We start from the raw sequence: 27,566 nt of genomic DNA on the forward strand, positions 1-27,566 counted from the left end.
TGGGAACACAGCATCACTTCTGTGTTATTTCTGCTCAAAATTTCAAAAGCCTGGCTTTAATAATTTTTTTTTCAAAATAACTGGCCAGTATTTTTCAAAAATATGAAGATCACAAAAGACAAAACTGAAGAACTGCCAGACTGAGGGAGAGTCAAGACACAAAATGACTAAGTGTGACACATAAGCTTGAATTGACTCCTGGACCAAAGAATGTTTTTCTTTCTTTTCCTTTTGCTTAAAAGAGCATCATTGGAACCACAGTCAAAATTTGAATGGGGTTTGTAGATGGGATGGCTGTTTTGTTCCAAAGGCAGTTTCCTGATTTTGATCGGTTGTATTGTGGTTAAGTAAAATGTCTTTGCCTTACACGGAAGCATGGGACAGTAATGTGGTATCATGTCTGCAAAGTATTCTCAGATGGTTCAGAAACAACACATACACATACACATACACACACAGAATGATAAAGAATGTTGTTAAATGTTAACTGCGGAAGCTGGGTGAAGGATATGCCGTTCTTGCAACTCTGTTGTAAATCTAAAATTATTCCAAAATGTAAAGCCTTCTAAAATAAAGTAGGTCATATATTTGTAATGAAAAATAGGAGTGGGTGTTGCGGCACAGCGGATGAAGCCACTGCTTAAGAATGCCTGCACCCTGTATCAGAGCCTGGGCCAGAGTTCCGCTCTGCTTCTGCTTCCTGTCAATGTGCACCCTGGGAGGCCGCAAGTGACGGCTCATGTTCTTGGGTCCGTGCCCATCATGTGAAAGATCCAGATTAGAGTTCTGGACTCCTGGCTTCAGCCTGGTCCAGAATTTGTGGCCATTCAGGGAGTGAACCAGCAGATCATCTTTCTCTGTCATTCTTTCAAATAAACAAACTTCCAAAAACCTGAAAATCAAATTTAATGTTTGTATCTTGGATGATAGGCAAAAGGCTTTATTTTCGCTTGTTTACCATTCCCTAATTTTGTTCTAAAAATAATTTGTAGAGGCTTATAAACAATAAAATAAAATGAAGTGAAACCAGAAGAACATATATGAGCCTGCCAAGGACTTTCTAAATGGTCAGATTCTGTGAAACACTCTTGAAATCAGACTATGTAGAGAGGTTTGTTTTGGGTGAGGGAAGCAGCCTAAATGTCAATATAGCTATTGGTTTTTTTGGGGTCCCGATATCCTTTGACTCAGAACTTCACCTACCATTAGACACGGAGAACTAACTATTGGGCTATGAAAAACAAAACAAACTATTAAGAACAAAAGATGGGACAGCATTGTGGCTTAGCATTGTGGCTGCCACTTGCAATGCTGGTAATCTCACATGGCCTCTGGTTTGTATCCTGGCTGCTGTACTTCCTATCTAGTTCCCTGCTAATGCACTTGGGAAAGCTGCCAAAGATGGCCCAAGTCCTTGGGGACCTGCCACCCACGTTGGAGATCCGGAAGAAGCTCCTGGCTCCTCGCTTCAGCCTGGCCCAGTCCCAACTGTTGCAGCCATATGGAGAGTGAAACTGCAGATGGAAGATCTCTCATTCTAACTCTGACTTTAAAATGAATTAATCTTAAAAAAAAAAAAAGCATAGACTCAAGACATTACTAAAAGGGCCAGTGTTATGGCATAGCACGTAAAGCTGCCACCTGTGGTGCTGTCATCCTTATGGGCTCCAGTTTGAGCCCCAGCTGCTCCACTTCCAATTTAGCTCTTTGCTAATGGCCTGGGAAAGCAGTGGAAGATGGTCCAAGTGCTTGGGCCCCTGTACTCACATGGGAGACCTAGAAGAAGCTCCTGGCTCCTGGCTTTGGACTGGCCCAGCTCTGGCCTTTGTGGCCATTTGGGGAGTGAACCAGTGGATGGATAATCTCTCTCTCTGTCTGTGTAACTCTGTTTTTCTGTGTAACTCTGCCTTTCAAATAAATAAGTAAATATTTAAAAAAAGACATTACTAAATTTAATGCATGTTTACACACTTTATTAAATTTGCATTCTAAGATATACACAAGGCCAGCATTTCACAAAACTTTGTATTATTCCAAAAGCAGTTATCATGAAATACAGTTATTATATAAGTTGGTCAAGCAAAAACAGTATTGATAGGATTCTCTTAATAGTATTATCTCTTATACTTGTTTTCAAATAGAAGCCTGAAATTTATAATATTAGAATAGAAGAGAGAATATGACAGTATAACAATGATCAATTTCCAAATATTAGACTTTATATAAAAATAAAGGGGTACTATCAATAAAGCTCATCTGTGGGTTAGCATTTCTCTTATTTCAAAGCAATCCCTGCACAAACTTAGTTTCTAGTCTATTTAAATAATAAAAACTCAAAATAGACCTTGGTTCAAACAATAAAGTGAATCATCTTGCCACCTAGTTCTCATATCATTGGAACAATTTCAATCCCTTCCACAGTTCTCTCCCACCACTGAATTTAAAAAGTATAAATTCATCACATCACAAAGGTGATTTCTTAATAGCCCCACATTAGAGCCCCAAAGTGTCCCTTTAAGGCAAAGAAGAGAGCAGAGTGAAGGTGGATAATCTCCTGAAAGACAAAACCATCTATCATCATTAGAGGCAGACACATCTTAACATGGTTCTCTGACAAACAGAATAGATACACTGAATATCGTGGAGGAAATTTTTCTTTAAAATGGCATACTAAGGGACAATATTCATAATAGATGTGTTTCTGTTAGGTTTGAGGGCTTATAGGTATTGCACAGGTGAAAGCAACTTGAGGATTTTAAAGCCATTAACGGCTGCTATGGCTGTGATTACAAGTGAAAATAAAGACCATGTCTGATGCTGTAACAGAACTACTGCAAGTTAAGCGATGCTCTGTAATAATCAAAAGAGAATGGTTTTCTCTTCCAGCCAGGTACTCTTACTAGTCTAGTGCCTTCAAAGCACATCATCTTCCTTTAAAATCCAAGGGCCTTTCCCTTCAAAGACACAAATGCAGTAGTATTCATTTCCTTACATTCATTTAAAAATGGAATATTAATGATCCTAGCAGGTAAATGCACATGTTAGATACAGACAATCCAACTACGATGGCTGAACATTAAGAATCCTATTACAACACACACTTTATGCAGTTTAATAAATAACAAATGACAATAGACTACACTCAGCTTTCTTAAACAGTTCAATCAGAAATTTCTTCTTTTAAAAATTAGTAACTTATGGTATACCTCATACTACTAGCATGTATACTGTTTACAGTTCAAACAGCTTCTTAAAAGCAGAATACAAAACAACATTGACTTTTTCAGCTCATAAAAGCATATTTGTAGATATTAAACTGCCTTTACTAAAAATGCAGTAACAGCAAGAACTGGCTTTCCATCTGGTGGCAACACAATAACCAAAACACCAATCACCACACGACAAAACAAACATCCAATGACAAAAAGGAATCAGAAAAAAGCAGCGACTGAAACAGTATGTGGCAATCACACACATAAAGCCCCCTTTGCACCCTACCTCAGGATATACATCCCTGACAGCACAACCATGTACCCCAAGGAACCTGAGGCCTCAAAATACCACCCGAGACACTGACAGCTCCGTGGATGCTTTTGTACACAGTGGTTTGTGTGTAAATAACATTATTCATTCATTTGTAGATGCTCCACACATCTGGTCAAGGCAGGAATTTCTTCTCCTTGATAACACCACCTAGAAATATCAACAATATTTTATATATTCCTTAGTGCAACAGATTTGCAGGGAGAAATAGCAACGGGGGCAGCAAAGTCATAAGAACCTGGGATGACTAAGACAGGCGTCCTGTAAGTTACGAACATTTTCAACACTAAAGCCAGTCTTCACTTCATACACTCCAACACAAGGAAGCAATCAAGGTAGGAATGAAAAGCAACTATGTGTTTCTTTACCTCTGTGAGAAATGGCAAGGAAGCAGCTCAAACAGGAAAGGGAAACAAAATAATGTACTTGAAGCTGATGTAGGAAAAAAAATTATATCATCAAAGCAATTTGTGTATTACTGTGAAACAATGTGACTGAAAACTATGTAGTCAACAGAGAACAAAAAAAAATCTCTCAAGCAAGAGAATTTCTGATCAACTCTGTCATATCACTGCTGGGGAAGAGAACCATTACAGAAAATACACATCAGTGCCTTCTTCAAATGTCTAGACTTGAAAACAGGTGCTCTTTGAGGCACTAAGAAAAATATATTCTCTAAGCAATCAAACATGAGTTTTTGAGGTTCAGTTACCAGATCCAAAATCAGATCAGCAAAATCAGGTGTTAGTAAGATCACCACATTTGCAAGGTGGAACTTTAGAGATGCCCAAACATACCACCACCACAATGGTGGAAATCTGAAACTTTGATCCACAGTATGGACCAAAGTTCCCTGCGTTCCTCACTCAGTGTTCTGTGTAGGAAACAGCAGTTTCAAATACGGAATCAGAAATGGTTAAGTCACTTGGGTGAGAGATCATCCATCAAGATGAACGAAGAACATGAATTGGTGCATGCTACTGAAGACTCTGCGGAAGCGCTGCCTGTAGCCAGTGAGTCTGAGGACAAGCCACTGCTGCTACTACTGCCATCCAACACATCAGAACTGAGGACAAAGCAAAAAGAATTATAAGCAAATGCATCTATCAGGGTCAACACAACATGCGACAACAGTTTCCAGAGCTCACATTTCAAATAATAAAAAGCATCAAAGCAACAACAATGAACTACATCACGTACTATGTTTAGATTCTCGTGCAATCATCAAGTCACAGAGATCCAAAGTAAGACTCCCAAGGTGCTGTATCATTTGAGTGCCACCCCCTGATCCCCGGAGGCACCAGACTGCCCAGTGCACAGTAAGTGGTCCACTTGACACACCATGACTTGCGTGAGTGTGCTCCCTTACCTTCAGCTCAAGAGATTTCTATCCTGTATTTCTCTTCTTACCTTCCCATCAGGCTTGGAGTAAGAGGAAGGGTCATTTACTGAGGTAGCCATTCTTGGGCCACCTGAAGTGTTCCATCAAGCACACTGCTGCACAGACCCTGTACCCCAAAGCAGTCTTTCCACTGCCCTAGAGCCAACCACTTCCCCACTCCCAAGGGGCCTTTAATTCACACACATTTTGTTCTGATTGTCCCCTCTAATGATGCATTTTATATTCTTATCATTTTATGAGTTCCTTAAACTATTTCCCTTCCTCTTGCTTTCAATATACAAAGGTCTTCGTCTTCCTACTATCCTTTTCTTCGATTCCTTTAGTTACTCTGCAGTCAAGCTTCTAAAACAAATGTTCCATATTTCTTTTATATTCTGTATCATTTTCTATATTCATAGAATATATATATATATCTATATATATATATATTCATAGAACTGGCTTCTATGCGCTCCTATCTATCCACTAAAGTTCCTGGTCTAGGCATCAAGAACCTCTATAATCCAGCCTAGGGATACCTTTCTCATCCAATCCAAGTGCTCAATGCTCCCAGCAACCAATCTGATCTGCCTCATAAATCTGGCTCAGTACTTCAGCAGGGAGTTGAGAGCCTTCACAACTTGGCATTAAACTGTCCTTCTGGCTTTGATTCCCATCAATCCAATACATAAGCTCTATGGCTCTGTATTTGCCCTGAATCCACTCATTCACTTATTCTAATATTTACTGAGAGCCTGCCAAGTCCAAGAAGTAACCAAGATACTGGAAATACAATGGTGTATAATATAGATATAATCCTTCCCTCACTGAATTTATATCATAATGCAGGAGACAGGCATTTAAGTAATCATGCTAATAAATATATAATTACAATTTGTGATACAAATAACAAAGGAGAGATACAAGGAGGCTAAGAGAGTCTACAATATAGCTAATCTGATCTCACTGGAGGAACAAGACAAGGCTCCCTAGAGGTGATATTTACTCTGGAATCTAAATGATGGGCAGGCATTAATTAGGTAAGGTTTGAGAGGGAGCAAGGATGGTTCTAGCAACCAAAGGTAGGCTCTTAAGGCTGTAGTACAGTCAGCAAAGGGGAAACAGTGAAAGACAAAGCTGGAGATGTAGCCAGGCAGTTTCAGAATTCATATATACTTTTTATTTTCTAAAAGAAAGCACAGAATTGGAGAAGGAATTATGAACCAGGAAATATGAGTTTGAGTTTAAGCTTGGTCACCAGCTTCTTTGAAGAAATGCCATCCTGGCCGGCGCCGCGGCTCACTAGGCTAATCCTCCTCCTAGCGGCGCCGGCACACGGGGTTCTAGTCCCGGTTGGGGCGCCGGATTCTGTCCCGGTTGCCCCTCTTCCAGGCCAGCTCTCTGCTGTGGCCAGGGAGTGCAGTGGAGGATGGCCCAGGTGCTTGGGCCCTGCACCCCATGGGAGACCAGGAAAAGCACCTGGCTTCTGGCTCCTGCCATCGGATCAGCACGGTGCGCCGGCCGCAGCGCGCCAGCCGCGGCGGCCATTGGAGGGTGAACCAACGGCAAAGGAAGACCTTTCTCTCTGTCTCTCTCTCTCACTGTCCACTCTGCCTGTCAAAAAAAAAAAAAAAAGAAAAGAAATGCCATCCTGATCTAACATGCTCTGAGTTCAAATGCTATGACACTTTCGTATCATTTTTCTGAATTTCCAAGTTAATACACATCCAGCGTTAGGTAACCTACGATAGATTTGGTTGTTTTAAGGCCCTATACCACCCTCAATGAAATGTGAGTTTCCCCCATCCTATGCTTCTCTACCCTTCTACTTTTCTTGAAATGTCATTTCTTTCTATTGCCTGTAGACCGTTTTTAGGTGGAGACAGACTACAAATAGGCTTCGGAAAAGTAAAAATAAAAATGGAAACAGTATATTCCACACTGCTCCTACTCTACGCTCACTGCTGTCAAATGCATCATTAATAATACCACTTTTAAGTAAAAAGCTTGGAAAATTTAGCTGGCTCTGATATTTTTTCAACCCAATGGCAAAATGGGTCTAAAATATGAATTATTCAAACTACTGAAAGAAAGTTGCACAGATAATTCAAGACATTGGAAAATCAAAAGACCTTTCTATTTGCCTTTGGAACATATGTGAATTTTCCTCCTGCAGCTTTTTGCCTAGACTAATATTAAAATGAATTTACTTTCCTAAAGCACATATTGGCCAGGCAGCCGAAGGACACGCTCTATGCTACTTGGCAGGAAGAAACAGGCTTAGATTAAAATTTGGCCACCAAGCAGATAATCTGAATATAAATAAAGAATTCCTTATTCCAACCAACAGACTTACAGTGAGCCCTGGGTTAAAAGATTCTATTTGTAGTAAGACCTGCTTGCTTGGGTGAATCTTGTATTTATTCAAAAACACAACACATGACTCATGCAGTGAAATTTCTTCTAAAACTGTTGATTACCTTAAGAGAAAAAAAGCTAATGGAGAAGTTACTGAGAAAACTAGAAAAAAGTAAATAAACCTGAACACTTCATTTCAGAGTTTCTTCTCTATCATTAAATATAAATGTATATAATTTTGTCACTAACAAAAATAGCATATTTGCATTTAGTCTCCATGGGAATTAAGATTCAGAATTTGGTAAACCTTTAACCAGATATTTGCACTAAACTAAAATTTAGTTTCTGTTCTAATTAATCTGGCACGACTGCACAGGGGCATGGAAGCAGACTACAGGTCATAATTCACCCTCTGTTGTCATATTCACTGAAAGCAAGACTTACAGGATTTTTTAATCCATAGATAGATCACTGCATAAAAGTAATTTTCACAGACTCCACTATTAAACCTTCTACCAGAGCTTTGAAAAGCAGTAGTCTGGTCCAATTTGAGTTTCTGCCTTTTTTCTTTCCTAGCACAAACGCTGATGGAGGTGCTAAAAAGCCCTCCTTAGACTGATGGTCAAAAGTCAGACAATAGTAGAAGAGCAAAGGATCAAGACAACTCACATTGGACATAAGAGTACCTGAATCAAAAGTGAACTCATTCATCTTGAGGCTATATTTGAAGTACATAAATGAAACTACTTATGACTGCTAAAGCAGAGCTTTCAATCTAAGAAAAAAATTTATCCCAACGACAAGGTAACAAAACTAGCATGTTCATTTTGACTTATGTTATCATCCCATCTGCCTGATTCTCTTGGTTCCTTGTCCAGTCAATAAAAGCTGAATTCTATTAGCTTAATGGCAGGCAGATAAATGTACTAGAAATCAGTCACAGTGCTGTTAAGCCCAGCGCAGATTTTGGTGTAGTCTTCAAACCCCTGCTATGGGTTAAAGTGAGATATATGCTATGACCTCTGACCTCCATTATCTCGCCTTAGGAGGGCCCAGTATTACCTTTCCAAATAACCATTAAGTTTTTCAGATCACATATTTAAATAGGATCATTTTCAGGATCATTTTCACAGTCACATTGAGGACAGGAATGTAAAAGTATGAGCACAGATGTCTAAATTACTTAAACATTTCTGAAGTAAATCAATATGCCCCTAATAATTTATTAAATAAATCATGATTCAAGCTTATATGTTATACCAGTCACATATTCATGATGAGGTGTTTTTGGTTTTGGCGTGGCACATTTAACATTAAAAATAACGTTACAACCACTAAGATAAATGCTACAAAAAAGTTAAAATAAAACTATCACTGAAGTGGGTGTTTAGAGCAGCATTAAGCTCCTTTGGGATGCCTGAATCCCCTATTGGAGTTCATGGCGTTCAGTTCCAGCTCTGGCCCTTGACTCCAGCTTTCTGCTAATGAGCATCTTGGGAGGCAGCAGGTGATGGGTCAACTACTTGGGTCTCTGCCCCCCACATGAGAGACATGGACTGAGTTCCCGGGCCCTGGCTTCCCCTTGGCCCAGCTCCAGCTGTTATAGGCACTTGTAGAGTGAACCATGGTTGGGAGAACTCTGTCTTTCTCTCTCTCTCTCTCTACCTTTTGAACAAAATTAATATAAATAATTTTTTCTTAAAAAAAAGTCACTGATGCATTGGGCAAGAGAATTCATGGGCTACTTTTTCCTTTTAAGAGAAAGAAATTAGCAAATCAGCTTCACTGCATAGTCAGTATCCCCGAAAGTTCTGTTACACAGCATGCTGGAGATACAGAAGTCTGATTCCTAAGAGAATGGGTAGTCGAGTCACAGTACACAACATGCAAACAGAATCAAAGCATCATGCAAAGGTGTACTTCTGAGTTAGGCTCACACTCTTAATGCTCATAAAGACTAAAAGCAGAATGCTCTAATTCCTGCCTTGTGGTTCACAATGTTCCCCAGATTTGGTTGGCAAAGCTTTCAGAATTTCCAGTTAGTAAAAAAAAAAAAAAAAAAAAAAAAAAAAAAGATGAAATAAAAACTATGCCTAGCTGGACAAAAACTCCAAATGGGTCTGTATTCTAATTTAATTTATACTTTAACAATGTCAAACATCAGAGATTATCTAATTTATAAAGTTTAATTTATAGGTTTGTAAGTCTCATCTTTTCTTGGTGGGATGGGAGAGGAACAAATAAAAATTTAAATGATGAGACAGCATCTACTAAATATGTGATCCCTTTTCTCTTCTCTAAAAGGTAGTATAAAAGCTGTTTCCTTAGTTGCATTATCAAGTAGATTGTTATCCTTGGCAACAGAAATCAGAATGCAGCTAGTTCCTGTCTCTGTCCTCATTTCTAAGAACACGGGTGTCTGATTCTGATCAATGAAACTGCATTTAAGAGACAAAAGGAAAATTTCTGCAAGAGCAAGATCCAGTTTTTACAAAAAAGGAGTAAGTTGTATTTATAATATCTTACTTGTAGACATAAATGTCAGTATCGTTAGTATATAAGGTGTCCCAAAAATCTTACTGCAATTTTAAACTCTAATAGCCTCAGAAGAACAGATGCTACAAACTGACTGAAAACATTATTTGAAACTTTAATGAATTACTGGACTGTCTTTGAGAGTCTTGTAAATTTTGAGTAACACTCCTTTTCTCAAGACTACTTGGACCACACGCTGCCTTGGTAGTACTCTACGAGAGGCTTGGGAATAAAGCAAATCTCTACTGCGTGCAGCAACAGCCCTTTTTGTTTACAGATTAAAAGTTTCTTTCGCTGCCAATGTCGATGTTCCCAGGGCTCTCACAGCCAGTTGCTGATTCCCCTTGCGGTATGGGACTAGTGGCAACAGAAACAGGTCTCATGATCGCCACCACCGTCCAGTTTTGGTTTTGCTGCTCAGAGAAGTCAGCATCTGGGCAAGGAGGGAGGAATCCAGGTAAATACTTTCCCTTCCCTTCCCTTCCCTACTTATTTGTATGAACCTGTTTTATGGCAGTCTGCATAGTCAACATAAAATAAGGCATCTCACCCTGGACATGTTTACCTTGGCAACATGCCGTTCTACCTTCTACTTCACTTGGTCACTTGGTTAGTAACTGGGTAAGCAAGGCTATTTCTAGTCGTGTGCCTATATTCAAACACACTTTACCATAAAAGTGATAGGCAGTTTCCACTAAGTATAGAGTTTTACCCACTAGTCCTCTTGACAAGCTTCAGAAGTTTTCTCTTTGTAAGCATCTACATACCTCGAAAGACACCCTAGAAAATTAGCACACCATGCTACCAAGCAAAGACAAAGATGCGAGGGAAGAGTGACTGTGGGACTGAACAGATCTAGAACGATCTAAACTTGGAACATGTGCCTTTTAGAACAGTACTGACCAACAAGTCTAATAAACGAAAATCTGTGACTTCTTGGTCAACTAGAAGCACAGGTTACTTTACATAAAACAACAAATAAGTGAATTTGGCTGAAGGAATCATCAACCCTTACACTTTCGTAAGCGGCTTACACACTACTTCCACTTAGAGCGTACCAGCCTTCTGTTTTTGAAGTGAGTGCCTGTGTGGGCTTTTAGAAAAAAAACCTTCACTCACAAAACTCAAGGAACAAAAAAAAAGTTCTGAAAGGCACTCCACAATTGTTTCTAGAACATTTAAAAATTCTACCTACTTGCTGCCACTATCCTTTCCCCTTCCTTTCAATATGTATGTCAGCATACATACAAAGTGCTCAACTTCAGGTATAGGAAAAGAAATGAACTTTCTCACGAAAGCACTGAGGGCCCTCAAGTTACAGATCTAAACTAGCACGAGTAAGACTGAAAAAACAAAACAATTGTGTGACTGGGACCTTAAGAATTAGGAAGTGTTACTATAAAAATGAAACCTTAGTTTGTACTGTGATGGAATACATCTAAATTCTGATAAAGATTTTACATCAACATATAATGCACTAAACAATGACATGCTTAATTAAAAGAATGCTTGCCTTTTCTGCCAAGTCCAAAGGCTAGAGAAAATGCAGGCAGAGCAGCTACAATCAATGTACATTACCCACATCAACCAGAGACTTGTTCTCACAGCATCCGGTTACTGACACTACCATACCACTCCATTTGTTGACAGACTGAAATAACAGGAGCTAGGAATGGAAGTAAAAGTGCCAAAAAGATACACATATTTCCACAGAAAGTATGCATGACTTTAAAATAACCTATATTTTAAAAAAATTATCTATATACTTCCACTGAGATTTCCCCTCTGTGGGACATGGATAATAAGATGACAATGTTTTAAATTATTCCAATACAGTTCTGATATGGCTTTTTAAAAATGGATCATACCCTAATGGCCTTTTGATTTTAATTCATTTTTTTTACCATGAACTGAGATCAGACAATTTTGCAGCATCTGGAGACAGCATATTGGTAGTGCCTTGGAAGAGTCTCTTGGGCTGGCTCTCCGTCTCCATTTCACCTAAAAGAGAAGATGATGATGCTACCGTGAAGCAATTTTACAAATACAGGCTTGGTGCTAAAATGGGGTGCTCTTTGTTTAGCCAAAGCTCAGAACACTCCTTCAAGCCCCTACTTAAAAGCTATCCTCCCATGTGGAAGAACTATACTTTCACATAAACTCAACAGAAAAGTCTATAGCCGTAAAAAAAACACCATTCATTTAATGGAGCACACTAGGCATCTAGGCATGGAGATTAGATAGGTAGCTATATAGATTCTTTAAAAGAAAAGGAAGTTGAATGCATTAGGCAGAGTAAATCAAAACTAAAAACAGAACTAAAGAATTCCCAAGCGGCTGAAGCTCACGGTGACCACTACTACTGATTTCATATATTTTAATACGTGAACATTTCCTGAGATGATATCAAATAAATTTGAAAATGCATAAACAGTATAAATGATATAAAATGATAAACAGTATAAATGTAAGGTGTTGCTTTTACTATTTAGTGAAAATGAAGATTAAAAATATAAGCTTGAAAGCAACTTTGTAATTGAAAATAATTATTCAATTAAAAAAACTGGCATTAGACTGGCAACCCCAAACCTATAGATTTTCTCAGAAATGGTAATAGAAAAACTCTGCACCAACAGGAATAATGATTAATATTTTCCTATCAACTACTTAAAGTTGTAATTCTTTTTTGTACTAAGCTATGATTTTATTTAGGATATGCATATTTCTTGCTTTTGAAGTTCACTAGCAGTTGCTGAAGTAACTCAGCTGGGAGCGTGTTAGACTAAAGTTCACTATCTAAGCTTGAAAACGGAGTGTTAAAGACAATTTAATTCATAAGTCTATCTATACGGTACTCCAGGAAGAAATCAGTGACTCTGAACTGAAATCTGTAAAAGACTGTTACCATGGAAAAAGATCAAGCAAGAATAAATTTAACATTAATTTTCCATATCATCAATTAATTCAGATTATGTTTCCTTTGTAGCTATTCTGAAAATTATTGCAAGTCAAGAAAAGTTATATTTTTATTGGCTTATTCCATTCTTTAATACACAGCTTTTAAAAGCTGTGACCAGCCTTTTAACTCCACTTCACAAGACACATAATTTAGCCCTTTTTAGTAAGGAATTCCTCCATCTGCTGGTATATTTTGGAATAGCTATGAAACTAAGCAACCATACTGATTCCATCAACTTCCACAACAAATTTTAAGTTAACAACATAATAATAGCTTTATTTCTGAAAGTTATTTTTACTTAATAGCTTCTGAGAACATTCCTAGGATTATAACTCTTTGCAAGATTGAAGAAAAAAACTGTTTATGAAATAAAACTCATTCAGAAAATACAAATACAGTCACTATGTCAGGATCTGTTTTTATAGAGCATACTACTTTTAATTTTAGGTTGTCTGAAATACACCACTGTTTTAATCTGGTTGTGATCTGTGACTAGAAAGTATTGACCAAATGCGTAAGTATTTGACATAAGGAGAGTTGTCTATTGGCCCAGAAGGTGATTTGCACAAAGAAACCACTTACTTAATTTATTTTAAAGTTATTGTTAAAACAGCACTGTGGCATAGTGGGCTAAGCCTTTGCCTGCAGCACTGGCATTCCATAAGGGCCGCAGTTTGTATCCCGGCCTCTCCACTTCTGAGCCAGCTCCCTGATGTGGCCTGGGAAAGCAGTGGAAGATGGCCAGGGTGCTTGGGCCCCTGCACCTGTGTGAGAGACCCAGACGCTCCTGGCTCCTGATCAGCCCAGCTCTGCCTGTTGTGGCCATTTGGGGAGTGAACCAGCAGATGGAAGAACTCTGTCTCTCCCTGTCTGTAACTCTATCTCAAAGAAAAAAGGGGGGGGGGGAGGGGGAAGAAGAGGGGGAAGCAGAGCTGTGGCATAGCAGGTGAAGCTGCCGCCTGTGATGCTGGCATCCCATATGGGCACCGGTTCATTTCCCGGCTGCTCCACTTCCGATCCAGCTCTCTGCTGTGGCCTGAGAAAGCAGTGGAGGATGGCCCAAGTCCTTGGGCCTCTACACCTGCATGGGAGACCCGGAGGAAGCTACTGGCTCCTGCCTTCAGATAGACACAGCTCCAGTCCTTGTGGCCATCTGGGGAGTGAACCAGAGGATGGAAATCTCTCTCTTTCTCTCTCTTTCTACCTCTGCCTCTCTGTAACTCTGCCTTTCAAATGAATAAATAAATCTTAAAAAAAAAAAAAAGCAAAAAAATACCCTCTTGTTTTATACTATATCCAACACTTAAAATAATGTGGTCATAGCCATAGAAATTACTTAACCTGTTAAGTTTCTTTGCTTTTGGGAAAAAAAATAAAAACAGATGCCATCAGGTGACCTCTATAAGCATCTAAACCCAGCACTGGCTGAGATCTAAACTTTAGTGCTTTGTGGTTCAAAATAAGGTAATTAAAGGAGCACCCCATTATATCAAAAACTCTAAAGACTTGAATATAAGGCAATTCTTACTTTGCTAAGGTATAATTTGTGATGGAGTAAATCTCACATTACAGTTAAGCATACAGCATGTTTATAGATACATATCGAAATATATTAGCATATATTTCTGCAACATATCAAATGTGTGTTTTTTTACATTTGGATCACTGAGAGGCAATATGTTTGGAATATATGGATAATACGAATATATGAATATTCAGTCACAAAGTATAAGAAAATATAGACAAGAGCAAATAACAAATATATAACTTATAATCAGTAAAGCATACATTGGGAAGAATACTTCATATTTCTTTAGAAAAAAAAGGAAAGCGATGTCATGAACTAATTTCAGATAGGAATTCTACTTTTTTTAAAGATTTATTTATTTACTTTGAAAGAGTTACACAGAGACAGAGAGGGAGGGAGGGAGGGAAGGAGGGAGGGAGGGAGAGGGAGACAGAGAGATCTTCTATCCTCTGGTTCACTCCCCAGATAGCCACCAGCTGGGGCTGGGCCAAACCAAAGTGAGGAACCAGAAGCTTCATCTGGGTCTCCCACATAGATAGTTGGGGCCCAAACACCAGGGCATGTTTTCCTCTGCTCTTCCCCAGGCCATTAGCAGGGAGCTGGATTGGAAGCAGCAGTCAGGACATGATGCAGCCCGTATGTGTCGGCCCCAGGAATTCTCCTTTTTAATACAAACTTGGCTTGGTTTAATACATGAGGGTGATGCCCACATTTTCTCTTTCTTTCCCAGATTTATTGAGGTATACTGTCAAGCATAAGGTGTACAATGTGATGATTTGATATATGGACATGCTGTGAAATGATTACCACAATATCTTCTGTGTGATGAGTACAATGAAGTTCTACTCTGAGCAAATTTCAAGGGTATAAAATGCTATCATCAATGATTGCCAGCATATTGCTGCATACCTTTTCTCTTCAGAGGACCAAGAACACTGGGCCTGATGCACTTAACTGGGCTCTGGCTCCTCCTGCTTTGATGAACAAACAAACAGGATAATGTGAACTACTTCCACGATGCAGGAGAAACAGAACAACCCACCAAATAAATAAAAGCAAGTCTCATAGGGAGAAAGGGAAAAACACTGGTGTTGAAGGCAAATAAAATGGCAATACAGAACTGGATCCAGCATATGGCAATCTGGAAGAAGATGGCATTTAAAGCAATTCTTAGAAATCATTGAGACAAAACACAGTATTTTAAAGAAAAAAGATACTTTATCAAAAAGTTGTTTGAATTTTGACTGGTATACACACTCTTCTTTTGTAAAAGTTTTATTTATTTTCATTTTATTGGAAAAACAGAGAAACAGAGACAGATGGAGAATGATCTTCCACCTGCTGGTTCCCTCCCCAAATGCCTACAATAGCTAGGGCTGGGCAGTGCCAAAGCAGGAGCCCAGAACTCAGTCTGGGTCTCTAACATGGGTGTCAGGGAACCAAGTACTTGAGCTACCTCCTAGGGTGCTCATTAGCAGGAAGCTGGAATGGAAGTGGAGCTGGGACTTGAACCTGGGCAGTCTGATATGGGATGTAGGCATAACAAGAGGTGACTTAACTGCGGCACCACATGACAGACCCCGGTCTACACTTTTTTTAAAAAAAAAAAAAAAAAGATTTTTATTTATTTTATTTGAGAGACAGAGTTACAGATAGTGAGAGGGAGAGACAGAGAGAAAGGTCTACCTTCCATTGGTTCACTCCCCAAATGGCTGCTATGGCTGGAGCTGCGGCAATTCAAAGCCAGGAGCCAGGTGTTTCTCCCTGGTCTCCCACGTGGGTGCAGGGGCCCAAGGACTTGGGCCATCCTCTACTGCTTTCCCAGGCCATAGCAGAGAGCTGGGTTGGAAGTGGAGCAGCAGGGACTTGAACCGGCACCCATATGGGATGCCAGTGTCACAGGCGGAGGATTAACCTATTGTGGTCTATACTCTTAAAACTTTCCTTCATTGGGGCTAGAGCTGTGGCATAGTGGGTAAAGCTGCCGCCTGCAGGGCCGGCATCCAATATGGGCGCTGGTTCGAGTTCCAGTTGCTCTACTTCTGATCCAGCTCTCTGCTATGGCCTGGGAAACCAGAAAATGGCCCAAGTCCTTGGGCCCCTCCTGCCTATGTGGGAGACCCAGAAGCAGCTCCTGGCTCCTACTGTTGGATAGGCACGGCGCAGCTCTGGCCATTGCGGCCATCTGGGGAGTGAACCAGCAGACGGAAGACCTCTTTCTTTCTGCCTCTGCCTCTCTGTAAGTCTGCCTTTCAAATAAATAAATCTTTTTTTAAAAAAATAAAAAAGTTATCTTCTTTAACCTTAAAGAGCCAGCACTGTGGTGCAGCAGCTTATGCGGCTACTTGCCACGCCGGCATCCCACATGGGCGCAAGTTTGAGTCCTGGCTGTTCCACTTCCAATCCAGCTCCCTGCTAATGTGGCTGGGAAAGCAGCTGAGGATGGCTCAAGTGCTTGGTCCCCCACACCTGCATGGGAGACCCAGATGAAACTCCTGGCTCCTAGCTTCAGCCCTGCCCAGTCCTGGTTGCTGTGGCCATTTGGGAAGTAGATGGAAGGTCTGCCTCTCTCTAACTGCCTTTCAAATAAATAAATAAATCTTAAAAAAAAAAAAAGAGTGTGCTATCCAGCATGAGTGTATATCCCTTCTGAATATAAATGTATTAAGTCTCATAAAATAAGAATCTGGCAAAAATGTTAGCAGTTGAACATAGGCATTGAGCATGAGTGTTCACATTTGAAATTCTTTCAATTTTGCTGTATGTCTGAAAATTTTCCATAATGAAATACTGGGGAAAAAAATCAGTCTGAGAGACAAATGTAATAAGTGGTCCTTCAACCACATTTAAAATTCCAGTTCACTTACCATGAGAATCGTCTTGGACTAGGAACAGGACTTGGTGGCAACCCGCTGCTACTCACAAACATCTGTAAGGATGGTGAAAAGCATTGCTAGAAAAAAAAAAATTAAAATAGTTCGAATGCTCCTAGTTTTCTTTCTTTGGCGTTTAAAATTCCTATTATTATTTTAATCCTACATATTTATGGGTCCCAGTTTTCAAAAGGTTCTTTTCAAAATGACAGAAACAACATCATTAGAATGGCTTGGGTGTCTTTATTTTCAAATTACTGTCACAGATTTTCATTGATTTTTTCCCCATCAAGTCACTGATATCTTAAAAGTGAAGGTATATATGTCTAGTTTGTGTTCTAGAGAGTAAATCGCTCAGTACGAAGAGAGTCAGTATCCTGTCTACGACCCTACCTTTCCAAATCCTCGGGTAGGTGAAGGTGCTGGAGAGACTGGAGTGAAGTCAATTCTCTTCGGAGAATACAATTTCTCTTGCTTGTCAAAATCACTATCACTCTGCAAACATAAAGTGTTATCGCCTCATAACAATTCAGCACATTGCAGCTCTTATTTTTAGAGCTACACATTTTTAGAATAGTTATATACAGATTTTAATATTCTGCTGGAAAATCAGAGATTGGAACTCAGTGTCACTTCGGAAGCAGAAGGGACAGAATTGTAGACAGCAATTAAGAAAGCTGGTCAACAACATTAAGGTTTCTAGAAAATACGAAACAAGCAGACATGGGAAAACTTTACCAGGCTCAGGCTCTCATCCCACGACTGGCTTATCTGCATTGCCGCTTGTACTTCCCTGAAACAAACAAAATGAATGGCCATCAGTGTTTACAAATAAGACATACATTAGGCTAGGCCTTGCTCCTTCGAAGCACTAACCTTTCGTGTGCAGTTTCTCTGTTCATAATACCCAGGCCTTCCTCCTGAAAAGACAAATGTATGTGCTAAAAACATATTTTTCATCCACACAGTTCTCTGGTTCAAATGAAATTTAAAAACTTTTCTACCTCATCTGATATAACCACAGTAAAGCAGAACTAACAGTCTAAGATGGTCACCCATGCCATATCTACATTTTATCTGTACACACACAAGACTTTTAATCTGTCTCTAACTAGAGCTGCAACCTGACGCATTTTTACTATCTAACTCTTCAAAATAAAAATTTTAAATTTAAAAAAATTTCAGATCTGAGCTAGTAAGTAAAATTTACCCTTTTGATTTGATGCAGTCTGCTATTAGGAATACGATTAGGTGAGGATGACAGCAACTGGAAAGAAAAAGTAAACATTTACTATTTTCTGAATCACAAAGCATCAGTCTGCTGTCAGTACTGGTGCACAACCTCTTCCTAGATAATTTTTCATAGTCTTCTTCAAAATCGAGCTCTTTAAGTCCCCAAACGTTAATGCACTTACGGCAGTATGGCAGTACATTCAGTCTTTAGAAAGTATACCAGGTGTCCAACCTCAAAGCACCATCTGTCATCAGGCAAACTCTGACTCTAGCACCTTCCCCAAATGAATGCAGAGCTGGGTAAATTTAGGGGAAAAAAAAGACTCTGGGTCTTAGACATACCCACTACCCCACTTATCTAAAATTAGAAACTATAAGGAAGGGAACAACAAAAAAATCAACATTATTAATTTTTGATTACCAGTGCACCAACAAAGAAGATAGGCTAATAAGCCCACTATATTTTTTGTATGATTAATGTTGGCTGAAAACACTTCAAAACTGCAGTAAGATTTTGTTTACATGATCTAAATCAACTCCGAAATTTGATCACTAATGTTATTACCACAAATCTTAATAAATCAATGTGGAAAGGCAAGATTTATCTTTAAAATTACCATTTTCATTTAGATCATTTTTTTTTTATTTTTATTTTTTTTAATTTTTGATAGGCAGAGTGGACAGTGAGAGAGAGAGACAGAGAGAGAAAGGTCTTCCTTTTGCCGTTGGTTCACCCTCCAATGGCCGCCGCTGCAGCCGGCGCACCGCGCTGATCCGATGGCAGGAGCCAGGATCCAGGTGCTTTTTCCTGGTCTCCCATGGGGTGCAGGGCCCAAGCACCTGGGCCATCCTCCACTGCACTCCCTGGCCATAGCAGAGAGCTGGCCTGGAAGAGGGGCAACCGGGACAGAATCCGGTGCCCCGACCGGGACTAGAACCCGGTGTGCCGGCGCCGCAAGGTGGAGGATTAGCCTATTGAGCCACGGCGCCGGCTTCATTTAGATCATTTTTTAACAATACAAAGCAGAAATGTTTTAGGGGCCAATTATGCGCCCTCAAAATTATCACAATTAGATCACAAAATGTAGATACAATTTACATCAATACATCTTACAGGGTTCTAATAGCCATAATGTTAAGAACTATTATGTGTTCCCAAAATATTACAATTGAACTTGTAACACTATATAATCAAATTAGCCAAAAGAATTACCCTGTTAAGAGTCCCTAAGCTATTAACATTTTTTTGAATGCTAATGTAGTAAGCAGGATCACATGGTGATAAATGACTTGAAGTTTTTAAGCAAAAGCTAATTCAGGAGAAAATTTTAAAATGTTATCCACTAAAATATGATTTTACCTCAAAAGATCTCCTTTTATTACTTACCCCTTACTGTTGATTTTCTTCTAGGTTTTGAAAAGGGAGAAACTTTATTACCAGCAAATCCTTTTTTTAAGTAGTTTGTTTTTTTGTTTTTCCATTTTGAAAGTGACACATTTGTTGGTGCGATCTTAGAAAGGCCATTTGAACAACGCTTAGCTCCCAGGCCAGCCAGGAAGGCTCTCTTCCAGAATTATGTGGAAGAGAGCGAGGAAGTGTCAGTCAGAGAACAGAAGAAACCATCAGTAGTGAAATCACCAGGAGAACCAAGGTACTGATGGCCAAAGAGTGACTGTGGACAAGGTCAGAGATTCAGATGCTTCATCTACATAACACACAAAAGATCAAGTTTAGACAAAATTGGGAAGTAGACCAGAGAGAGGTAATGTATTGGTTGGGGAGAAAAAAAAGAACACACAGGAGGTGCTGGTAAAAGGTCAAATAAAGCAAAGACTCCAAGTGGGCTAAGGAATGAGACCCCACCATTGACAATTAAGTAAGTGGGCACTGGTGTCTTCTGCAAGAATAGTGTTTTACTAAAGTCGAGGTAGAAGTTGCAAGATTACAGACTGACAAGAAATCAGGAGACAAGGAATTAAAGGCAGTTTTGCAAGTTTCCAGGGGGAAAGGGAAAGGAAAGGGGATGTCTAGGAAAAAGAGAACAGTATGTCCTCCCCACACTGGATGTGTGAGTTGGGAGCATGTGTGAGGAAAAGAGCCACTGGGGCAGGGAGGGAAGACGCCAGCTGAGCACCATGACAGGCATCGGAACAGGCACGGACCATTAGGGAGAAACACCGTGGATGTGAAGGTGAAGACATTTTTAGGGGAAAGCTAATGTGCATGCAAGACAGGGCTCTGTCTTCTCTGTGCAGTGAGAAGGGGCATCTGCTCCAAGTGGAAGCTGTCTGAGTGTAACAACAAAAGATGTCTGGAGAACAGGATGGGGCCAGTGGCAAAGTGAACCCACCATGACCCCTAGGAATTCATCTTCTTCCCTTCTGAACTACTTATCCTCTCGATTTCTCTACTCGTCAAGGCTACCACCACCCCCTGGTTACCAAGAAACACAATTTCAGTCGAAATTGTTCTCCCTGCCCTTCTATCTAATCAGTAGGCACACTATGAAGCTCCTACTTATACCCATCCATTTGCCAACAACTCACTCCTTCTAGGTTACCATGGAACATCGATAAGCACATTAACAGAGTGTACCATGATATAATGTATACAGTGTCATTATTATGAAGACAATTGTGGTGGCCTATCTGAAGGTGATACAAGGATTCAACTGGGTTTGGGAGGACTAGAAAGGAGCAGGAGAATGGATCCTTATGCTTAAGGATCAACAAAGAAACATGAAAAACTTCAGAAAAGTCAGTATTTTAGTGCAGCCAGAGCAAAGAGCATTTGTCAGGGAGTAGGGAGAGATGAGCCTAGACCGACATTGATAGGAATCTTCCCAACTTGCCAAAAAAGGTAAGTGAAGTGTAGAGAAGCAAATTCAGGTTTCCCTTCTTCGTTATGCTGTTATCAAGAGCACAGTTGTGTAACACTTATACACGTTTTTCATATATCCAACAAAAATAAGTAGTGATATTTTCCGGTATCCTCAGGGAAGGAGGTGAAGCAAATCCAACCTCCAGATAGCTAACATTTCCCCCTTTAGGTATTTTTAGCCACCTCAGCTGGAAATCTTTCTCCAACATGTTACTTTTTTCCCCCTTCTTAAACAGATTATAGCAAACAGAATGACACCGGAAGTGCGCTATTCTAATCCCAGTTCTGCCACTTACTTATTGCAGGATTCAGAGCAAGTCACTGAAAACGTCTGAGTCTTGGCTGCTGCTGCTTTTAAATTGGAAAAAAAAAAAAAAAAAAAAAAAAAAAAAAAAACTTTTGCCCTGTCTATGTTGTAGGAGTTACTATGAGAATTAAATGTTTGAAAGCACTTGGGAATATGTCAAATGCCATACAAGTGCAGGTATTCCTGGCATTTAAGAGGTTAAGGACCCGTGGATCCTTAAATACATCACTATAGGGTTCCATAGCAGCAGCACCCTCAGGCTCTTTACCCTTATACTAAGTCACAAATTAAATTTTTAAAAAACCCATCTGTCTCCCAGTGTTTTGTTCTCCTCCTTTGCAAGCAGCTATTAGGACACCTTTAACCCAAATATACCACTTCTGATTTGCTACTTTGCACACACTGTTGGGTTGGAGGCTTATTGCGATTGTGCATAAATTTTAGATGATATAGAGGTCAGAGAGATTCTCCTATAAATAAACAGATGAACCTTTGTGCACAGACTATGAAAGTGTAGTTCAGGCCTTTGAGGGGTTGTTTGCTTCCATTACAGATGTCTTCCAAAGATCTGAAGCTGTTGGAAAAGTGATCTCCCTAAGTGAATTGCCACTACATAAAAACCCCAACATAATTTCTCCTGATACACCCAATCAATGAGGCAATCCCCAACAGTTCTGGCTGCAGACAGCCGTCACAGTCAGCAACTCTTTTGAACATATAAATACAAACACTTTGAAGGAGTCTTGACTTTGGAAAACCAGCACTGTCCAACTGATCAATGTCACAAACATACACGTGCGACTGTTCAAGTGATTTTATATCCGGGGACAAATAAAGACCACTGTTCCCAGCTATAATTCAAAGTGAATCCTGACTTACCTCAAAACCATGATGCAAACAGTGACAAATAACAATGAACAGTTCTTTAAAAAAAAATACCAAATCCCACAGCAAAGAAAAAAAAAAAAACTTTTAATCGAGTCTCCTCTCTGTGTACCAAAAGCGGAATGGCCACAGCATAAGCAGTAAACAAGATGGGTAAAAATCAGTGTCTTTTACACCATTGCATGTAGCACATAATCTTCCAAAAGAACTGCCTCTGCAAGTGTTCTCCTCCACCTACATCGCTTCAGATACTTACTCTGATACTTACCGAGCTGTGATGGCTCATAATTGAAGCACTATTCCTCCGAGCTCTAAAAGTATAAGGCTCAAAGACCTGTGAAAGGTCACTGAAAATTAAAGATACAATAGTTAATGTCTCCTAGTCGAAGGGCTCATTTAACTACACTCGCATCAATTCTCTAGGAAGTCTTCAGTGGCTCCTCAGTTCCCACACAGAGGAAATGCCTCAGCGTCCCGTCTCCGCAGAGCTTCCCGCCCGGTGTGCTGTGGATTACAGGTCTGCCGCCCGCCGGGATACTGAGCTCCTCAGTAGTTGGGGAGCAGCTCCCGGGATGTGTGGGGCGGAGCTCCAGGCTGGTTGCTTCCAGCAGCCTCTGGTCAGAGCTACGCCCCCAAACCAGTTACCACCAGATATGAGCAGCCTCATCTGTTTACCTCAGAGGACCTATGAATATTCCCGTTTCTGTATTTACCGTGACCTGGAAAGGGCTGGGGAGCCCTGTTCTCTAACAAGAGACTTAATCAGCACATCGCCTAAGCACGTGTTCTACCTTTGACTCCCTGCGCCTCGAATGAATAAACAAAACCTGAGGCTTTGCTCACGTTGTCCCCTCTGCTTCAAACACTCTCCCTCCTACCACCATCTGTCAACATCCGTCCTCTCCTTCCACCCCATCTCAAATGCCGTGCCCTCTGTGAAGGGACGGCACAACCTTCCTTCATTGCACAAATTGAATGCCTTTCCTCCACCGAACCCAAAGAACACACTGGGAGACTGGCAGATGAGCGGCTTCTTGTGATACCTACTTACTTCACCTTTTTTTTTAATTTGAAAGGCAGAGATACAGAAAAAGAAGGGGAGGGGGAAAGTGAGATGGAGAGGGGGAGGGAGGGAGGGAGAGGGGGAGAGGGGGATGCAGGGGGAGAGAGCGAGCAAGAATATGAATCTTCCATCTGCTGGTTCACTCCCCAAGCCACAGCCAGGAGCCAAGAGCTTCCTCTGGGTCTCCCGTTGGGTGCAGAGGCCCAAGAACTTGGGTCATCTCCCGCTGCTTTCCCAGGCACATTAGCAAGGAGCTGGATTGGAAGTGGAACAGGGAGGACTCAAACCAGGGCCCATATTAAGCCGCCACCTGTAGTGCTGGCCTAACCTTCTATGCCACAGCGCCAGCCCCTACTTTATCTTGTATTAAACAAAAGTGTGCATAGGTCTTAAAGCTCTCAGTTCGGAGGTGTTTTATTCATCTTTGTGTAATGTCCCCACAGTGCCTAGCATAGAGTCAATTCATGATAAGAATTCAAGAAGGATTTTCAAGGCTGAACTGCAAAAGCAGCAGAACATGGGCTCCTGCACTCACAAGGGAGACCTGGAAGAAGCTCCTGGCTCAGATCCGCCCAGCTCCGGCCATTTTGCGACCATTTCGGGAGTGAGCCAGCAGATGGAAGATCTCTGTCTCTTACCTCTCCCTTTCCTCTCTCTGTAACTCTGCCTTTCAAATAAATAGATCTTTAAAAAATATATAAGGCTGAACTGAACTGGTCTTCAAGGAACCACTGAGATCACTGCATTCGGTTCTACTAATTTTTAAATGAGAAAACAGAGATTCAGAAAGGTTAAATGACTCATTCATGATCACAGCTAGTTAGTGAAAATTGGGATCAGACCTGGTCTCCTCACCCTTCCTTGTCACATCATGCTACCTTTCAAGTAATTACTTAAATTGTGATTCACAAAACAGACTTTTTTTTTCTACAATCGTCTAAATGCAGGTCAACAGGATCACCCAAGTCCCTAGCAATTGCTTGCTTACCAGATTTCAAAATGCAACCAAAAAGAGCCAGGTTCATTCCTAAAGTATATTTTTTACATGTTGGGCCAAGAGCAGCAACAGAAAAGTAAAAATTCATCCTATCATTGCCTCAGCTTAAAATTGTATTTAATAAAAGAAAAAAAGTAAACCTGTTTTTATCTCCAAAATCCAGAAACTATAATCAGTTCAATAGGCAGTGATTACCTCTTTCTTTGCTTTTGCTTGCTTGATTACTGTTTTTGGCTAATTCTACTCCCATCCCTCTTTTCAGACTCATGCCATTTCTACAGAGTCTCACAAATTGGCTCCCTACCTAAAATGAACTACCTATAAAAGCAAAATGCAACAGGCTCAGGAGGTAAGCCAACCTAACCTCTCTATTGCATGATTCTACCTTAAAAATAAATCCTCTGGAGACTTGTTCACATGAAAACACAAACCCCTGGCACTAAAATTGAAGGATCGATCCTTTCCATTGTCTTCCAAAATGTGTCTTTTCACTGACCTAAGCTATAGGCCACCCTCCTTTTCTCTATTCACTGAAATGCATTTCAGGCACTTTTAGAACCTGAACACATTATGACAAATCCCAATCACTTAATTTGATGTGAACACACCATTTAATTACAAGTTATTAAATAAACTGTGATTTATTAAAGTAAACCTCTGCTAATGCCAGGGTTCCGAAACTAAGCTTAGAAATAGCAGCTCTTAGAGACAGGTGTCAAGTTGCAAGTCTAGTTCCAGGGGCTTCAGATTGACATTCCCTGGTGTAAATTAGGCAAGGCAAGCAACCTGTGCGAAGAGCCAGACGCATTCTGCAGCTCCTTTTAGAGTGGGACAACATGGCCCCAGGAAGAAGGGGCCCCGTTTCCCTCACACTGCCCAGAGTTTGGGGCCCAACTTTCATTCCATCTTGGGACCCAAGTCCCGGACAAGCAAACAAGTCCCCACCGCCTCGGTTTGGAGAGCGCCAATGAATTGGAACTCGCAGTTTAGGGAAGGACGACTGCCTGCACGGGGTCAAGGAGCCCCTGAAGCCTGTACTCCATCTTCCCCAATCCTGCTCACCTGAGCCCATGGATCAGGGGAGCACTGTTGGATCTCCTCAGGGTGCCCCCATCAGATGTGTCAGGCTCAAAGTCCAGCTCCATTTTCTCCTGAGCCATGTCGGAGATGTGTAGGCAGGCACAGCGGGTACAGCTCAGCTCCTGGTGCTTAGCTATGGACTCCCAAGACTCTCACTGCAGGACTGAGCTGCTAGGGACTGGCAGCTGGGGGCGGGGGCTAAGGGGCGGAGGCTCGGGGGCGGGGGATAGGGGCGGAGAAAGTAGAAGAGGAGGAGGGAAGGAGGATGCTGATGAGGAAGACAGGACGGTGCTGCCGGAGGGGAGAAAGGTGGAGAGGTTGTGGTGGAAGGTGCTATAATGAAGAAGACGGTGGAGAAAAGAGGAGGAATGGGAGGGAAAAGGCAAGGGAGGTGAAAGGCGAGATGGACAAGCAGGAAGGCAGGGAGTATGAGAGGCGGAGGGCAGAGTGGGGAAAGGAAGGGGAAAAAGAGGGAAGGGTGGCCAGAGGCTAGAGGAGTCCAGAGGGCGGGAAAGAAGGACGAAGAGTAGGGAAGGGGAGAGGGGGAGAAAAGGAGGGGGAGGAAACTAAGCAGCGGCGGAACTCATGCTGCTATTTTTCCCGCTGGCCGAGGACCTCAAGCGGGATCCGGCTCACACACGCCGCGGCAGCCCGGGCAGCGCTAGCACCAAGGACCTAACAGTCGGGCAGGGCCCGGCCAGGACGCCTCGGTAGCAGCAGATCCCCATGCTCAGGGACCTAGTCCCGTCCCCCATGCTCAGGGACCCGGTCCCGGTGACTTCTCAGCCCTGGAATCTGTGCTTCTTCCCTCCCTGCCCCCCTTCCGCCTCTAGGACAGCTTGGGGTTCGGGGGAGGGTTCCGGCCCCTCGGCCGCCGCCGCGGTGTCTCCTCTTCGTCTTCTGGGTTCTAATGGCCCAGAGGAACCCGTTGGTGCCAAGACCAAAATCTACAACCTGCTATCTCTTCCGCCTCCCACGCTTCCGAAGCGGGAGCCTCAGCAGGGCCAGTGCTTCCGCGTCCGGGCACCCATTGAGTCCTGCGCACGCGCCGGGCGGCCCCTCCAATGGGCCCGCAGGCACGGAGCATGCGTGAGAGCCCCGCTCCGCAACCCTGCCCCCTGAAGGGAGGAGCGTTTCTGGGGTGCCCGGTGCCTTCCTCGTTGGCATTGGCTCGGAGACTCTGCCGCCCTATTTCAAAAAGCACCAATGGTTTGGAGACCCGGCAGCATCAGCTTTCAGGAAAAATTTGGGCCAATATTCACAGGAAATAGACATGGGATTTCCACGTTATTTCATTCCAAACTTGTATGGTTCAAACCTCTGTGAACTCCACTGATCTTTGTTTAGAGGGGCTGATGTCTTTTAAAGATCATCTGTTTGGATGTACTAGACAAAAAGGAAGTGAAAAAATAAAAACGGGGGTAAGAAATGAATCAAATTCATGAGAGCTCATTTAGCTAGTGAGAAGCCCTTCTCTCCGTTTTGCAAGCATTGTTAAGATTCCATGACATCAGGAGAGATCCTGAAGAACAGATAGTGGAGCCAGGTTTTTCCTTTCTAGGATTTTCGGAGGGAGATCCTAACAATAGTGTGTGAAGCTTGGAATTATTTATTCAACAAACACCTACATAGCACTTACTATGTGCTGGGTACCGTTCTAAACAGCTGTACAAATATTAGCATATTAGCCCATTTAATCCTTACCACTTGAATGGTCCTGGGGTAAAGAAGGCCTTTGTATTGCTTTAATCACACATACTTACCAAGTATAGGAAATGTAATAGTTAGGAAATTGGTTTCAAAATATAACAAAAATGGTTTTGCCTGCCTCTACAATTGAATTTTCCCATATTAAATTCACCCCACCCAGTCATCATTTTATTCCTCAATGCTTATGCTTTCTGCTTGCGTAGATCCCTTTAAATTGCTTGTGTTTTTGTCAG

General features: G+C 41.4%; 2 protein-coding genes across 32 annotated transcripts in view; one reads left to right on the top strand and one right to left on the bottom strand.

Moving 5' to 3' along the window:
* Positions 1–1,951: 1,951 nt before the first annotated feature.
* On the bottom strand, positions 1,952–26,662 carry PABIR2 (PABIR family member 2). Of its 30 annotated transcripts, none has more exons than XM_051827554.3 (10): positions 25,606–26,662; positions 22,752–22,830; positions 18,388–18,444; positions 18,054–18,097; positions 17,916–17,970; positions 17,571–17,672; positions 17,172–17,257; positions 15,214–15,278; positions 11,722–11,818; positions 1,952–4,609 (listed from the first exon to the last, which is right to left on the bottom strand). In XM_051827554.3, the coding sequence occupies exons 1-10, from the start codon at positions 25,701–25,703 to the stop codon at positions 4,465–4,467; spliced, it is 828 nt and encodes a 275-aa protein (XP_051683514.1). In that variant the 5' UTR covers positions 25,704–26,662; the 3' UTR covers positions 1,952–4,464. The 30 variants fall into 30 exon arrangements, with proteins under 30 accessions (XP_051683514.1, XP_069922838.1, XP_069922839.1 ...); XM_070066737.2 differs by having other exon boundaries at positions 15,214–15,275; positions 25,606–26,661; XM_070066738.2 differs by having other exon boundaries at positions 1,952–3,693; positions 25,606–26,661.
* Positions 25,867–27,566, top strand: part of PABIR3 (PABIR family member 3) — a 75,980-nt gene continuing 74,280 nt past the window's right edge. For both annotated transcript variants that reach the window (XR_016227964.1, XM_008273232.5), the window contains exon 1: positions 25,867–25,953. The gene's annotated coding sequence lies outside the window, so the exon portion shown is untranslated. The remainder of the gene's footprint in view (positions 25,954–27,566) is intronic.

The sequence above is a fragment of the Oryctolagus cuniculus genome, chromosome X, assembly GCF_051225735.1.
Source record: "Oryctolagus cuniculus isolate XC-2025 breed Fujian yellow rabbit chromosome X, ASM5122573v1, whole genome shotgun sequence".
Lineage (NCBI taxonomy): Eukaryota > Metazoa > Chordata > Mammalia > Lagomorpha > Leporidae > Oryctolagus > Oryctolagus cuniculus.

What these genes read in the sequence shown, in the direction of transcription:
- PABIR2 (XM_051827552.3), bottom strand. Translation starts at nt 25,703, where the DNA reads ATGGCTCAGGAGAAAATGGAGCTGGACTTTGAGCCTGACACATCTGAT. An exon ending in AGTCCAAGACGATTCTCATG is followed by an intron (nt 15,279 to 17,171) that starts GTAAGTGAACTG and finishes TGTTCATCAAAG; the next exon opens with CAGGAGGAGCCAGAGCCCAG. An exon ending in TTGTCTGATCTCAGTTCATG is followed by an intron (nt 4,610 to 11,721) that starts GTAAAAAAAATG and finishes CTTTGTCCTCAG; the next exon opens with TTCTGATGTGTTGGATGGCA.